This window comes from Thunnus albacares, chromosome 23 (assembly GCF_914725855.1).
Source record: "Thunnus albacares chromosome 23, fThuAlb1.1, whole genome shotgun sequence".
Lineage (NCBI taxonomy): Eukaryota > Metazoa > Chordata > Actinopteri > Scombriformes > Scombridae > Thunnus > Thunnus albacares.
Window position 1 is genome coordinate 22,006,852 of NC_058128.1, and position 16,929 is coordinate 22,023,780.

General features: G+C 42.9%; 1 protein-coding gene across 5 annotated transcripts in view; it reads right to left on the reverse strand.

Moving 5' to 3' along the window:
- The window catches only part of sbf1 (SET binding factor 1), a 63,917-nt gene that overhangs the window by 14,190 nt on the left and 32,798 nt on the right, over positions 1-16,929 (reverse strand). For all 5 annotated transcript variants that reach the window (XM_044344015.1, XM_044344014.1, XM_044344017.1 and 2 more), the window contains 16 exons: positions 15,151-15,264; positions 10,342-10,419; positions 9,564-9,677; positions 9,321-9,449; positions 8,678-8,776; positions 8,346-8,553; positions 7,849-7,961; positions 7,442-7,591; positions 5,903-5,971; positions 5,491-5,652; positions 5,042-5,307; positions 4,565-4,737; positions 4,384-4,457; positions 2,394-2,586; positions 2,161-2,288; positions 1,901-2,076 (listed from right to left, as the gene is read on the reverse strand). In XM_044344015.1, the coding sequence (XP_044199950.1) occupies positions 1,901-2,076; positions 2,161-2,288; positions 2,394-2,586; positions 4,384-4,457; positions 4,565-4,737; positions 5,042-5,307; positions 5,491-5,652; positions 5,903-5,971; positions 7,442-7,591; positions 7,849-7,961; positions 8,346-8,553; positions 8,678-8,776; positions 9,321-9,449; positions 9,564-9,677; positions 10,342-10,419; positions 15,151-15,264 (2,246 nt within the window). The remainder of the gene's footprint in view (positions 1-1,900; positions 2,077-2,160; positions 2,289-2,393; positions 2,587-4,383; positions 4,458-4,564; positions 4,738-5,041; positions 5,308-5,490; positions 5,653-5,902; positions 5,972-7,441; positions 7,592-7,848; positions 7,962-8,345; positions 8,554-8,677; positions 8,777-9,320; positions 9,450-9,563; positions 9,678-10,341; positions 10,420-15,150; positions 15,265-16,929) is intronic.

Consider the following 16,929-nt stretch of genomic DNA (forward strand, 5'->3'; position numbering starts at 1 on the left):
GAGTTAAATAGTTCATATACACTTAGGTCCTTTTCTGTTTGACTTAAAAAGAAAACAGGTTGTACATTTGATGTTATGCTCTTCTGTGTCAGTAGGTGGTAGTATTTAGCTGTGATTCCTCTGAGGACCAGCGTTTGAAGGTACAGGTGTCTTCCAACTCACAAAGCAAACTTGTTGAAAAGCAACGACGTGCTTCACTCACTTCTGTTTACAACTTTTTCCAGGTTAGTGAGGGTGCAAAGTCTCTCAAAATCAACATGAAACAACTTACTAATGTTCCATCAGAGTATAATATTAAAAACAAGCAGTAAATTGCCTGTTTCATGTACCCTAACCTTGTGTCTAGACAGCAAACGTAGCCTGAGCAGCATGTCAGCAGAGCAGCGAGCGCTCTGTCTGTGTGTCTACACTGGAGGCGTTCACGTGCAGTGTTGAGCGTAGGTCACCCGTGTGTTGGCAGAGCTCAGAGCTCGATACACATGACTGTTGTGAAGAAAATAGACTCAGGTTTATGCTAGAAATACAAATAAACGCTTCAGGGTTGTGGTTACGCGTGTGAGACGCGAGCCTGCACTGAGCTGGTACTGACAGCTGCATAGATCTGTTGCTTGTGACGTGTGTGTGAAAAACACGTCTGACACATTTGCTGTTTAGACACGGGGTGAGGTGCCATCTATGTACTGGGCATTTCCTTAGGGGTGGTTAGTGAAAACTGGATTTATCAGAAAGCTGAAACCTTCTGGAAACAACCTGCTGAAACAGGTAGACAGATTATTTTCCTCAAATACAATAAGTTCTGATGTTTATTCTGGCATCATGTTGGATAAAATGCTGGTGACATTCTTGTGTAAACAAACATGCATGTAAACACAATGGGCAGTATGGAGGTCATGTCCTTATATCGTAGGATAAGTTGACAAGACTGCAAGTCAGCAAACATGGATGTTTGGTACTAAAATCTTTTAAAATTCGGCTCTGCAAATGTTTAATAAGGAAACACATTCAACATGTTTGATGGGCCTCAAGGAAACACACAGACAAAGTGTTTAAATGAGATACACTGAATATAAACAGGAACTTTGTTTGTTTAAAAGAAAACTCCACAGGATACCTTTAAAATCGGCCTAGCTGAGGTTTAGTTTTTCTTTTCTTCTCATCCAGCTAAAGCATGGCTGATATTTGAGTTGGCGAACACACAGCTATCCTTGATTTGACTAAATCTTTCTATGTCCTGCCCACAACAATGCAAACAAAAGCCTATCCCCGTCTAGAAAACCCTTAAGTCCCTCTGTGTTTTTGTTCAACTTTACTAGCGTGTATGCTATCAGATCTGTTACGTTTTTATGCAGTTGGTTTATTTCATTTTGCTCCTCCTGCACTGCAGTTCACTTGACAGTAAAGCCTTTCATTCTCAGGCATGTCATTAATAATATCATAGTTAAAAAAGAGCTTCAATCATGCTGGATGTGAATGTGACTCTTGGCTACACCCACTAGGTTACACAACACACCAACACACCGTAACTTCACGTCACCTTCGCCTCCTGTTGAGAGACAACGTGTTGAAATATGGAGAGAAAATTCTTGGGCTCGAGGTGTAAATGAATGACTTTGGTAAGTAGGGCAAACATGAGAGCAGCAGCTGTAAATTCAGCTGATATTACAGATGTGAAGCATCATCTGTGTCACCTGCTGACTTACTGTTCTGGCAACAGACGCCCTGTACTTGACCTGCAGGGTGTGAAGGGGTCAAAGCTCAGGAGTGATAAACAGTCTGTCAGTAACCGTGCTAGTTTGGCTGATGGATGCTTCCTCGGGGCAAAACTAGAACTTGTATTTTCAGTTTGATAACTTCGGGCTGTGTGTTTTTTTACATTAAAAAAACGTAGGTCATTCCTTACTTGAGTGACTGGTTCTTGTCCTTTGTCTTGTGCTCCACCACCAGTTTGCCGCACTGACCCACGGTGAAGGCGAAGGTACCCTGGACGTGCTGAGGATAACGCAGCTTGTGCATGTGCTTCCTGAAAACCTCGGCCAGGTCCGACGCCACCTCCTCGTCGAACGCGATCTTCATCAGCTAACAAGAGGGACGAGAGACGAGCCGGTGAGATACGGGCAGAGCTGCAGGTTGTAACGCAGGAGTTGAGAATGTTAAGAGTACCTGGAAGGTGCAGGATCGTAACTGCAGCCCCTCCTGGACAAACTGGTCCATGGGTAGACTGACGGAGATCCTCTTCTCCTTGGTCAGAGAGGCGATGGGGAAGGAGCGAGTCACCACCTGCTCACCCACTGCAGGGAGACAAAGAGCAGAGTTTAGAGGAGTCAAAACGCCTGACTACACACCTCTATTATCACTGATGGGGAAGCTGTTAGTGTGTACGTGTCATCTCTCACCCAGCGGGTCGGTGGGCGTGCCCTTGAAGATGAGCCGGTAGGTGGTGAGGAAGATGGCTCCCTCGGCGGGGAGCAGAGGCGGACCTCCCATCAGACCCGTGGCCTCCTCGCGCCCGTCTGAGATGAGGTGGACCCGCATGGCGTCCATCACTAGCTCCTCCCCCGGCAACAAGGTCGGCCTCAGCAGCTTGGGCTGGACGGAGACAGAGAGAGAGACAGAGAGAGAGAGAGAGAGAGAGGAAGATTAATGATGCAGCAGCGGAAAGAATTTGAATTAAATCGAGGGGGGGAAACGGAGAAGTGTAAATGTCACTACTGTCCAGATTCCAGACTGTTTCCAGAGTTTCATTTCTTTTAATCTTATGCAAAAAATGTTGCTGCTACAAATTCAAACTTTTCCTATAAGAATGTGAAATGAAGGAAGTCTAAAAACAGAGAAAAAATAAACATGTCAATACAGGAAATTCTCCATAATATTTTATAAACTTTAAAGACTTTGCAAATTCATATATGTTCCTAACAGTCTGGTTTCCAGAACAAAATTGTTAAACAAGTTCTGTGAAGCTGCAAATTTGTAAAAATACAAAATTCACAGATTTTGCTAAGAAATTAACACAGTCTCCACCATCGCTGGTCATGAGATGAATCTAAAGGGTTTAAGATCCAGACAGATCAAAACTCTACTACACAGAATTACATTTATTTTGCTTTTTCCTTACTATATAGTTTAATACTGTCTAATACATCTACAACTAAAATTAGTGACAATATATGAACAAAATGATGTTGCTACACCTAAATGAAATGCCAACATGCTGCAGCTATTACTGCCATATATGGAAAAACAGGTTATTTCCAAATAACCAAATAACAAACACTCCACTCATCAGAATCTCATGCTTTTACAATCATGCTGATGACCTACAACTGTTTGGGAAGTTTAGACTAGTAAAAACTCCAGAGGATAATGTTAAAATGCATAACACACATGTGAGTGGAGCTGGATTGGTGGGATCTTGGCAGAGATGATGTTAAATATAAATACACAGAAAGGAACATAATAATATTCATTTGTGTGTGTTTATACGATGGGATGTTCATTTCAAATTCCTTTAACAAAATACATGAACCGTAGTGTTTTAAACTGTCCCTGAGGGTCTGAAGCTTGATTACAGGACTCTCGTTTTCAAACTTTTTCTATATGAAATATGACGCTGGCTTTGTCCTCAGGCCCTTTACATCACTTCCTGTCCCACAGTGAGGCCCGGAGAGCTTCCTAAGGAACTCCACCACCGATAGGAAATGAACTACAAGTTTGGTAACTTGTTTCATAATGTGTTGCGCAACACCTAATGCCACACATGTCTGCATTCCAGCTGCAGCCACACAGCAGAGACAGACAGGAGTTTTCAGTGCGGGGCCCCGAAAGCTGTAAATTATGTACATATTACTTGTTGTTTTGCTCAGCCCACAACCTCATTTATAGTAGTTCGACTGATCTATAAATACTCTGGATATGAGCTTGTGTGTTACAAAAGAAAAATGCTGAGGATTAAGGGATTAATAATATTAGGAGGGGGGAGGGGTGGGGGGGGGGGGTGGGGGGGGGGGGGGGGTTACATGTTCCATGCGGTCTTTAATGAAACGACAAAACACGTCTAATGGAGCTCAGCTTGGCCACCATCCCTCTCCGTTACACTGCACCCTTCAGACTGAAGGCACTCAGGTCTGCGGGGCCTCGGGGGAGCTGCAGCAGCTCCACCCGGGCCCTCGTGACACCAAACGGCAAACCAGGCGGAGCGATCACCCAGCATGCACTGCTCAGGCGTGCTGTGAGTCACACGGTTCTGTCTCTGGCCGGACAGACGTACCTGCTGTGACACTGTGAGCCTGATTGGTGGGGAGGATTGGTGGAGAGGGGAGTGGGCGGGGCTGGCTGGGGTTCTGCAAGGCCTTTCTCCAGCGGAACGTAAAAATAGGAATTGGTTACCTTTTGGATCGGCGGCAGTCGCTTACTCTCCCTGTGGACTGCGTCTAACGTCTCGATGTGCATCTGAACGATATCTGCGGGAGAACAAACGCCAGAGGGGTGAGTACGGAGGATATAAGCGGCTGATTATTCCATGAAGTTTGACGTGACACGGTGCAAAGAGAGATGAGGGAGTATTTACCTGGTATCATGGTGTGGAGAGCCTTTAGGTGCTCGTTGGTCACGCCGCTCTCGTTGCACACTTTGTCTACGAAGCGGTTGATGAAGCGCACCACCGAGTTGGCCACGTCTGAGCTCTCAGCGTCTTCGAAGCCGCTCTCTGTGTCGTAGCTCTCCGCCATGCTGCCTGCAATACTACAAGAAACAAAAGAAAAGCTTTGAATTGTAATGTGAAAACAACCAGCTTAGCACAGCTGCTACAGTAAAGCACATGTTGGGTGTTATTTTGTATCATGTGATCTCCTGAATGTAGGTGAAGCTGTCATTTTCTGTCTCTAGGTAGCTGCTTTGTTTACAAGGATGTTTGCCTGATGAAGACCTTGTAGGTTGAAACATCACCTCAATGAGCAATTTTGTGGGAGCTTGCAATTTTCAGTGTGTGGACAATTTGCGTGTAACAACTTCCCTCCTTTTTTCAGAGTTATACGCGGGCTCCTACCTGTTCGTGACGTAGCTGTTGCTGACGCTCTCCACGTCTCCGAGGCCAGTGCTCCTCAGCAGGCGGTTCTTGCTGGTGTCCAGCGGCAGCAGCAGGTAGCTCATCCTGTTGGCGTAGTGGATGGCCTGGCTGAACACCGTGCTCTCCTCCTTCTGCACGCGCTCCGTTTGCATTTCTTTGCTGAGCGTCGGCCACATCCTGTTTTGCTCCGATGCCAGCTCCAGGGCTCCGATTTCCCGCCCGCTGCCTGATCCGTCCTGCTGCTCCTGACAACAAACCGGAGCGGGAGAGGTTCATTCAAGATTAATGATCTCCAGACAAAAATGACACTCTGCTCAGCAGGATGGGACGCTGAATTATTAGTCTGCTGGCTGTGGTGCCAGATGTGTTTCCTAAATCTACCAGCACTTAATCATTTCTTTGTCCAGTAAAGCTGTGTGTGAGCTCACCGAGTTGTTCTGCTGATCCCCGTCCTCTGTCTCCAGGTACAGAGCCCTGATGTGGTTCTGCACGTCGCTGTAGAACATAGCCTCCCAGAACTGCATGTTGGTCCAGACCATGTGCTCCTGTACGCAGCTGTAGGCAAACTGAGTGATGCCTGCCCCTAGTTTCTGTTAGAAAACAAGGAAACAGGGAGACACTTTTATGAGAGAAAGCAGCAACTTAAAATATATGAAGATTCAGAGTAAGCAGCCTCTGAGGAGTCCAGTGTCAGACCACATGAGACATCCCGTCAACCTCAAACAGCTCTCATCTCAACCTCCTCCCACTCGGTGAATTGTAAAACCACTGGGCTCTGTGGGGTTCCTGAGGATGTGGCTGGATTTGGGAAATTTTTGGTGATGCTGGTTGTGAACTTACTCTGCAGAAGGCTGTGACCAATGGGAGCAGGGCAGCGGCAATCCCATGTTCATCCATATGCGAGCAGTCCTGTATAGAAACGGATTATGACGTGTCAGCTTGCAAAACATACGACAGAATCAAAATATAACATCCGAGGCTTATGGTTATTCATTGAATCTCATCTGTCCTGCATGTTTACTATTATCACAGGCTGATGTAATGCAAATGTACATACTGTGAATCTTTAAAGGGGTATCTGTAATAATATATCTAATGAGATCTTCATTACTTCTCCTTTAGTTCATTACAGTCCAAGTGAAATTGCAGAAATTATAATTATTCAAAGAAAGAAACAAGAAGTCTCTCAGGGGGAAGAGTCATCACACTAGTGATAAAACAGTAACACTTACTGCCACATGCTAATATTGTAGGTATACAGTTCAAATAAGTTCTCCATCGTTTTGTAAACAATAAGGTACAACATGGTGACTGGTCTATGCAGACAGAGTTGCCTTCATGACATCTGAATTAATTATTTAGAATAATTATTGGGTACCCAAAATTAAGACTTGACAAGTTACTCAAATGATCACAATATCTCTCAGTACATCTACTGAAAATAACTTTTGTACATCTGCAGTGTACAATGGCTTATAAGACTGTTGAACATAAATCTCATTGCTGATTGGATTTCTCTCTTTTTGATGCTATTTTTTCCCCTCAGAAGACAAAGAACATGTCATTTACAGAGACAAGTCTGTCTGTCGCAGCAGAACTAAATGTACCGTTTCATTTCATTTATACTTCAAGAACAAAGATTTAGTTTTGCACCTCCATAAAGTTGGGAATCATGTGCGAGACAGAAAGTTAAATATCGAAGCAGCCGAGGTATCCTGACTTTTAGGACCAGATCATGTTAGAAAAGAACTAGTTCATACAACATGGCAAAGGTATTTATAGCTGTTTCAAACAGCGGCACTAAAGAGGCAGAGTGAAAAGCTGACTGTAATAGAGAGAAGGCCACATAATTGTTTAAATATGGGGATAACAGCACATGTTTTCAGTCTCTCTTGGAAGGCATTCGTAGCACTTGGTTGTGAACACGAGAAGTGACAAAAATAGTTGTGTAACAAATGAAAAAAACAGAACTAGAGAGAGAAGTTCAAACCCTGCTTACTTTTTCTACTCCACACGTTAACAGACGACTGAAGCAAGCATTACGTATTGTCTGAAAAGAGCTTTAGTCTGTATGTCAAGCTACAGAAACACTAGATCCTACATTTCCCATAATGCAATTCAACGGTATCTTCTTTTAAAGCCCTCTTCTCCCAACGTCCACATCATCAGTTTGTCTTTCTGTTATAAATTTGTAGTCTCCAAACAGAGACTGTTGGCATCATTAGAGTTACTTAGTCAGACTCTGGAGAGCTTCCTCCAGACCACAGAAGATGTTATACAGCTGTTTTCACAAATGATCTTCATGTGTAAGATCTGTGAAGTTCCCCTTTAAGACTTTTAGCTCTTGCTTTTATAGTGTAGTAGTGTTAGCAGGCTGACCTGTAAGGTGCAGTTCATCATGCGGACAATGTAGTCAAACTGCTGGTCGTCCAGCACCGCTCGGTTCTGTAGGACGTGCTGATTCAGCTCCTGGGTCAAACAAACGCGAGCTGCTCGACCCTTCAGAGCCCGCAGTACAGCCGGCATCAGCTGGACACAGGAGACACAAAGCTCAGTCACTTCACGAAAATAAACTCAGTGACTCACAGCACAAGATTACAACAAATGATGACACATTTTCAAGGTACATATGAAAAATTTGAACCACTCTGTCATGTTTTTTTTATGAATGAAAAACTGACTTTTTTCTGCCATGTGGGTTTCCAGTGTTTTTTTGTCAGAATTCATCAAACTGTAGGAAACTATCCTGAGGTGTCCAATCAGTCTGGTCATCAGAGATGTATTACCTTCTTGGCCTCCAGCATCTTGTTCTCAAAGATGTATGTGATGCAGTTCCTGACCACCTCCAGCCTGCGGGCGCTGTTAGCCATCACGTTGCCGTTCCTGTCCACAAAATCTCCTGCGGAGACAGGAAGAAGTGATCAGACACTCGTTCATCACTGTAGAGCTCAACCCCATTAAACACACACTGTGAGGCTGATTGTGTGAGTGAAAAGTTCACACAGGAACTTCAGAGGCACGAGTGTAAACGCTGAACTTGGTGTGATGTGTTTCTACCAACTGTGAAACCAACTGTCAAACCCAGTACAGAAAAACTTTTGCCACCTTCTGTCCGTCCAACATTGTTTCAGTGTTTTTACCACATTACTGCTCAGTATTTTCACTTTTCTGCTGCATGCCTTTTCCCCATCTTCTCCTTCTTAGTCCAAAAAAAGTCTTTTCCACCTCAGGTTATGAGACATTTGGGACAGTTTCAAACCCTCAGCCCTCTCCCCCAGCTCACCCAGCGGGGGCCCGGACGGCACCATGCCCTTGAGCTCTGCCTTGACCACAGGCGGTGCGGTCTTGAGCTTGGCGGCGGCGTGGTCGATGAAGAGCTGCACCGCAACCTCGTCCAGCACGGGGAAGGGTGACTGACTCTGCGCGGTGTTCTGGCTGTTCTCTGACGGCCGCTGGACTTTGTGCATGGCCACAGCTGGGTAAGGGTTCTCCTGGAGGGAGGGGGAAGAAAAGAAAGAAAGAAAGAAATGAAGAAGAAAGAAAATGATAAGACAGGAAGAGGAAATAGCAGGACTGGGGTATGGCATTAGCTGTCAATTTTATTTGAGAACGTACGTTTTTGAAGAGCAGCTCAGCCAGCTCCTTAACATGGTTCATAACTTTCTGCGGACAGGTCTCCTCTTGTCGTATCCGCTCCACCTGATTGGCTACCAGCTGTGGAAAGAAGAGAGAGAAATAAGCTTCAGCATCTTTCTTTCATATCTGAGCCATGTATGTTCCATTACCACCAGTTACACACTGACACTGATGGTTTAAGTATTATAAAAGTTAATGAATAAATATATCAACAAAATTTAAAAAACTACTGCAGAGAGTGGATGTTTTATATTGAAAATAATAATTTACATGTCTATAATTTCTAAATAAATTCTTAGAAGTTTCCTGGAAAGAACTGTGTAACTTGGTATTACTTATATAAGATACTGTAGTCAACAACAAATTAAATCCTATCTAATATAACACTCTCAGAACTGTTCCCATTTTCTCTATAATTACCACAAAATACTTTCCAAGAGACTTTCAAGAAATTATTAAGAAATTATCTGTAAAATATTGTTTTTTCTCACCAGCCTTCAGTGAGTCATCATCTTTTATTTTTGTAAATGTAAGTGAAGGGGTAAATCATCACCACAGTCTCACTAAACGCTGACACAAAAAAAAAAAAATCTAGTGGTGAGCATTGTAGTGGCAGACTCACGTCATCAAACAGATCAGTGGCTCTGTAGGGGGGCCCTCTCTCTGACACAAAGCCTGCGAACGCCATGCCGTCCAGCACCTTCATGAGGAAGTCGTCCTCTGTCAGCGCCCTCTGGCCCAGAAAGGCAGCCTGGAGAAACACACGTCAACACTGACTTACTCTGTTCTGCCTCAGGGAGCTCTCACACACACACACACACACACACACACACACACCGTCGGCTTCACTTTGAACACACTCTACCTTATGGAAGCGGATGACTGGTTCGGGGTGAATGCGGATGATGTGTAAACACCAACGATAGCCCTGGAAGAGCCGAGCGAACAGCCACAGGAAGACAGCCCGGATCTCCTTATCCTGAAACACACAGAACAGTTAAGCTAAAGCCAACACACACACACACACACACACACACACACACACACACACACACACACACACACACACACACACACACACACACACACACACACCAGAACTAAAAGGAATAATAGAATGAGGAACTGAAATGGAATCTGGAAAACTTCCAAGAATCCTGGACTGAGTGTCAACAGATTTATTCCACTTAATTTTTTGACCTTTAACATCGTTTTCATGCCAGTAGGAACAAAATACAAAATCTATTTTGCAATCAGAGTCGTGACAGGAAACTAAATTTGTCCACTTTTGCTGGAAGCTGTCGTTGTGGCAGGAAGTACATAAGAATCTACTGTGTTGACTGTACTATAAAAAAACAGAGGGCTAGAGAACAAAACATTCATTTGGATCATTTGTTGCCAAAAATATAGAAAAGACATTATTAAAACATTACAGCAGCTGCGTCCCGGTGGTCAAGGGGTTAAAAGTGCCGCAACGTCCCCGACTGCCATCTGGCCCGGGGACGTTTGTTGCATGCGATTCCTCGTCTCACTCTCCTCTCATTTCCTGTCAACTCTCTACTGTTGCTGTCCACAAAAATGCGCCAAAAAAACATTCCAACGACATTCAACATCTCACTGTTATTAAAAGACATTTCTCTTACCTGGATCTTGAGTGCGGAGGGTTGCGTGGACAGTGGGGGGAAGGCATGATCAGCGATTTCCAGCTCTGGATCCAAAACCTAAAAACAACAAACAACACCATCATTAATCACCGTTAGCGACCTCTCATCTACACCGCCACCGTTCTCCTGCTGCATCAGTGGAATAGCGGTAAAGTGCTAATGCGTGAGTTTTTCTTTGTCATCTTTAAGTTCTGCTTTACGTTTGAGTTTGTTTGCATTTCTGGTGTAAACTTCACTTCCCAGACATCACCTGTCAAACAGTCTGAGCAGTTTTTATTTAGCGTAAGTGGCAAAAACATCATCTATTTTGATACTGAAGGGTAAGCTTAATTTTCAGTCTGCGGTCAGCCATGTTTCTATTCATACGTGGTGCAAATTTTAACTGAATTTCCAGCAAGTCAGTAAAAAAAAAAAAAAAAAAAAAAAAGAATGTTTATTTCGATCCACTACTGTTTTTTGAATATTTTGGTATTGAGTTGGTTCATCAAGATAAACAGAGGGTCAGTCAAAGCTCAAACAATGGAAAACCAAATGGAAAACATGATGGAAATATGACATCTCGGTTTATTCCTGCATCCATCTGAGGAGCCTCCTCGTCGCTCCGCACAGATCGGAATCTTTTCGTCTCTTCAGCAGAAGTGACGTTTAAGTCACACGCTGGCGGCGGCTGCACACTCAACATGTAAAAGCATCCTCTCCTGCATAGTCTGCTTTGTTTTTTTATTGTCACAGTCACATGTAAAAGATGATGATGATGATGAGAGATGATGATGAGTTTCAGGTTTGAAGATGAACAAAAAAAAGACAGTTTTCCCTCTGCTGGTCGGAGTTTTCTGGAGTTGTAATGTGACTGAGGCAGAGGGCAGGATGTGTTTATTTGGGAGAGGCTGGAGTTGGCATTCAGCGCTCTGTCTCGACTCAGACAACTCAGCAAAGTGTGTGTTTGGATACTGTGAGGAGCCCGCGTTTTAGAGTTGGACATGTTCTTCCCACGGACTCTGGTTGTACTTGAAATATTGTCATGTAAGAAAACTCGATGTCCTGTTTACTTCGACAAAACAGAAGCTCTTTCTGCAGACCTCAAGCAAAAAAAATACTGCGCATAAAAATAGTTGTGTGAGAAAACAATACGGGTGATAAATGAACATGTCAAAATACGACCAAACATGAGAATAAAATGCACTGATCTGTTATTTACTTTTGGTTTATTTCTGACTTCAAAATTGAATGATATCTTAAAATAAATGACAGACTTTTTGTCTCACTTCAAGGAAAACATAACATTTGAAGAGTTTATCAAAGTGGATGTGTTTTATACTGAGTAGACACTAGAGATGAAAGGAGAGCAGAACAGCTAAGCCCTGACTCACGGTTGCTGCCCAACAATCTCCAGCATCATCCTTCACCAAACCTGCTTCTTCCTCTTCCAGGGAACATTTTCGGACAATTTCAGAAATTACAGCCCTGCTATAGAAAGACGCGGATCAGTTTTCCGGCTCTGCAATTATCTCCTTGTGTCTCATTTTCGGTGAGGGAGGTATATGAGCTGATCGGACTGAGGTCATTAGACCTCCGCCCGGGCAAATCCACCGCAAAACTAAGCAGTTTTGAACCCTGAGCGATGGGAGCTATGATCCTCCACTTTATGAATCTGTGTTGGTTAAAGCTCCGCTGGCTGAGGACACAGACCTATAACCCAGTGAACCGCTCGCTCTCTGGCTCCTTTCCAGCCTCCACTCCCTCTCTCTCTCTCGTTCCACCGACACAGAGAACGCACCAACAACACACAAGAGTCTCCAGGTTATAAGCCATAAACCACACAGAACAGCCGGTGACAGAAAAAGCCCTAAACACATAAACACTGAGGAATGATCCCTTTATTTCGCAATAAAAACACTCATTTTTTTTTCATTATACGGTTGGATGTATTTTGAGCCTTGGCATTTAGTGAATGCTCCGGTCATTGGGTCAGGGTTCACTGTTGAGGACACTTTTGACACACAGCTGCTGGTGGGAAGCTTCACATGAACTTCACACTTTCTTTCTTTTGTAAATTATACTGTAGACGTGCACTAGTTCTTCAGGTGATGTCGTGCAAGTTTACCACCCATGAATGAAGTACTCTGTTGGTATCGGTATCACTTTAAAGGTACTGGTGTTGGTACTGGTGTTGTAATTTATTAAACGATGCCCAGCCCTGAAGTTCAATCTTCCTTCCTTCCTAATCAACATTGAATTTTCCATAGTGTGGATGGAGAGCAAAAGCTGGGAAGATGAGCACAATTGAATTAAAGTGTGACTTAAACATCACAATCATTTTGCATGTTGTGTTCTCTCGTCATGTCTCACATCATATGAGATCATGCGTCGTAGAGACAGACTGCGTCTTAAGCTTCTGTTTTCTTGAAGTAAACAGGGACAATGGATTTCTAACATGACAATATTCCAAATACAGCCAGAGTCCGTGGGAAGAGTATGTCCCACTCCAAAAAATTTGGGCTCTCCGCAGCATCTAAACACACGCTTTGCATGTCTGAGTCGAGACGGAGCGGGTGGATGCCAACTCCAGCCTCTCCCAAATAAACACATCCTGCCCTCTGCCTCAGTGACATTACAACTCCAGAAAACTCCAGAAAACCCCTGCTGCCACCAGCAGAGGGAAAACTGTCCCTTGACTTGTGCCGTGTTTGTCAGTCTTTCACCATAAACTCATTAGTCTTTTTTTTTTATGAAGATACGATAATCAAATTAAGTGAATGATTTCTTTTTAGACGTGACTGCGATCACAGTAGCAAACAAAACAGATTTACCAGTAGAGGACACTTTTATGAGTTGAGTGTGCGGCGACTATCATAAACATGGTCTGTATCTTCCTGCTAATAAAAAGTTATAAACAAACACAAGAAGAGGAAATACTTTATACTGCTGTAAAAAAAGTAATTTACAAACAGAAAATCTGTCTAGCGGTCTGTTTACAAGTGTGCAGCACGTGAGCAGCACTGTCTACTGTCAAAAGCTACTCATTTAAGGGTTTCTCTTTATTTCTACAACAATACTGAAGACATCAAAACTATCAGATAACACATATGGAATCATGTAGTAAACAAAAAAGTGTTAAAACAAACCAAAATATCTTTCATATTGATGCTTTGATGGTTTTTGCGACGGCACTTGAAGGAACTTTTAAAGTTCTTGGAATTTTCGGGATTGATTGACCTTCATGTGTTAAAGTAATGAAGGAAATTCCACTAATTAATTTTTGACAAGACACACCTGTTAACAGAAACCACCTCACGAAGCTGGTTAAAATATCACCGATAGTGTGCGAAGCTGTCATAAAGGCAAACAGCTGCTACTTTGAGGAATATAAACTAAGAAAAAGCCTTGAATGAGTAAGTGTGAGCGAGCAATGGCAATAAACAATAATATAAATAAACAATATCTGCCTGCACGTTTGTATCTGATTCATTCAATAAATATGAGCAGGCTCCGGAAAAGCCCAGTGTATCGTAATTGACTCATATTTTTGTTTTACATGTGACTGCAATCATAACAAAATGCTCTTTATCTATATCCAGTAAATTATGAGCATAAACTGTGAGTCATTTCCCGCAAAAGCAAATACTCCACACACCTGAGACACTTTGTAAACAAAACAATGAGACATTGTCTGTGCAGAGTAAACAGCACCGGATAGATGAGTGTGCTCTGCTCGTATCAATAAGAGAATGAGGAAGCTGGAAAATTTGTTTACACGCCTAAACGTATAAAAAACACTTCTCAGAACAGGCTGGTACTGGAATACTGGAAGGGACGGAGGCTGCAGGATGCGGTAAAAGGGTTTGATAAGAGTCGGTGTTGTTTGAAGTATCTGAAGCAAACGATGTCAACACAACAGCGCAATGCAGGAATAGTACCTGATAGGCTGATCAACGTGTAAAATAAATGAAACTAAATCTTTTATCCTTTTTTTTTTGGTGTGCAAGATTAAAAAAAAGAACATTTTGTAAAAAAAGCCCCTTGAAAAGCATATAGCACGTCATCCTCAGTTAATGATGAAGCTCCCAGTGAGCCATGACATGCACCATACAAGTTTTATCAAAACCATTGATGAATTGTTATCAGACTGATACAGACTGATAAGCTGCTCTATTGAGTAATCAGCTGCTTGATTTATGCTTTTTTACAAGTAACTTGTTAGCTTATGATTACACAATTTCATAAAAATTTGAAGCATCAAAAAGTGGAATTTTTCCCAGAAAACATGCAAAAAAAAAAAAAAAAAAGCTGGCAACAGAACTACAGGCCAAAGTCTGTTCCCGCTATGAGCAGCGTTTCTCTTAGCGCTCTACTGTTTACCTTTTTTTTAAATTATAGCCTTTATTTTGACAGCATTCAATGACTCCAAGATCTCCTTGACATATTGATTAATTGACTATTTATTGCAGCTCTACAGCATTTCTGGTAATATTGGTTTCATAATGAAAAACTAAATAAATAGCAGTCCAAGCTAAATCAAAACAAAAAGCATATCTACCACCTGCAAAAACAAAACAAAAAGAGCATAAAATCAAACAACACTAAAACCAAAATGACACGAAAAAAAAAAAAAAATGCAATGAATAAGAGGGAAAAATCCTTGAAGAGCTTCCGAGAATCTCAACCCATAAAGCACCACCGAGGAATTTACTGCTTGATAGAAACCACCCACTAGATGGTAATGAGATTTTCCCAGTACTCACTGGTGTGTATTATGGGTGTGTTTGGTATTTACGCTGCAGCTCTTACCATGGAGAGCGCGGTCTGGGTCTGCTGGAGGACCGGTTCAGGCAGCAGGGAGATGTGGACGCACTCCGGGATGGTGACTGTACCGCCGTCCAGATCAGCGATGATCACATCCAACTGAAAACACACAAACACACACACACACACACACACACACAGAGAGAATCCTTATCAGTCACCATTAAAAACACTTTTCATTTTTGCCTCTGGGGATGTTGATAACAGAACGACAGAGTGGTACACGAGCTGATTACGGCGAGAGAAGGACAAAGACGAGTCATCTCTTGTCAGCAGCTGCTCATTACAGGACGTTGGCTATCAAAACGACATAATAGACATTCACATTTCACCGCGGACAGCAGGAAAAGCTGCCCAGAAAACAACATCTGACCCCTGACCAGCCGCTCATACATTGAGAACTACGGTACAAAACACAGCGTCTCGTTGTTATGTGACACAATGGCTCCATCAGGGCGGCACGGTGAGCGGCCTGCAGCAGCACGTGGTCAGACACACACACACACACACACACACACACACACACACACACACACACACACACTCTCATCAGGATTTAATAAGATAGCGGCAAATTATTTTCTTTGATCGTGAGATCTAGACGCTGATAATTGTCATGTATGTTGGCGTAATTAATCTAAAGATGTAGGCAGGTAGAGAAGGGCACTTTATTAAAAGATAGATGAAGCATTGCTTAATGGGTCAGTGAGAGTTTACATGAAACATACTCCACATTGTAATCAAAGCCAGCCACAAGTAGAGAGATCAACCACAAGTATATAATAGCTTCTTTGCTGGGAAATCTCCTCCTTCTGATTTTTTTTTTTTTTTTTTTTTTGAGAGAAAGTTTATTAAACTGCAGAACGATATATTCAACCTTTAATACTGATTCTATTATATCACATGTAACACATTTCTTTCCCTCTGCTGGAAACTGGCAGCAGATGTTTCATTTCGTTTCGATTTGACCCAGTGCATGCTGGGTGTTTTAATGATACTGCTTGTTTGTTTATTGTTGATGGAGTGTGTGTGTGTGTGTGTGTGTGTGTGTGTGTGTGTGTGTGTGTGTGTGTGTGTTGAGCTGGCATTTTTCTTCCCGACATTTTCTGCTGCTTCAGGCCGCTGCTTTCTGTTCCAGAGCGGTTTACTTTTCTAATTCACAACACATTGCCGGTCATCTCGTCATAGGCTCTTCGTAAGAAATCCGTGGTCGATGATGGACGAGCTTCGCCTTCGTTAGCGCTTTTTCAAGACGAACCGTGAAAAAAAAAGCTAGCATTATCGTTGAACAATACAACATTTACTGGCTGTTTCTGGGATTGTGGTGAGGATACTTGCCCTGTGTTGAGCCGTGAACAACCGCTACCACCCTGCCAGCGATGCTGGTAAGGTGGGAGTGTTTTTCCACAGAACAGCAAGGTAAAAAAAAAAAAGTTCATGGAGGAGTGCTGATTTGCTCAAATTGCAGTGAGAGCCTGTCGTCTACAGCTCTTCATCTGACATGTCACTGTGTCTGTTTCAGCTTGTACTGTCCTCCCTGGGATATTTAAAACTGATCCTAACAGCACCAAATAAGTCATTATCTTGTTCTTATTGAAGAACATCAATGCTATTAAAGCTCCACTGACTCAAACACATGACATTTCCTATAGCTGCTTCATAATAAAAACCTCCTACTAGTTGGAGACTCCCTGCTTCTGCTCCCTGCTTTATCTACAGGACCAAAACGCTTCACTTTGTGCTATCATGATGTGGCTACATTGG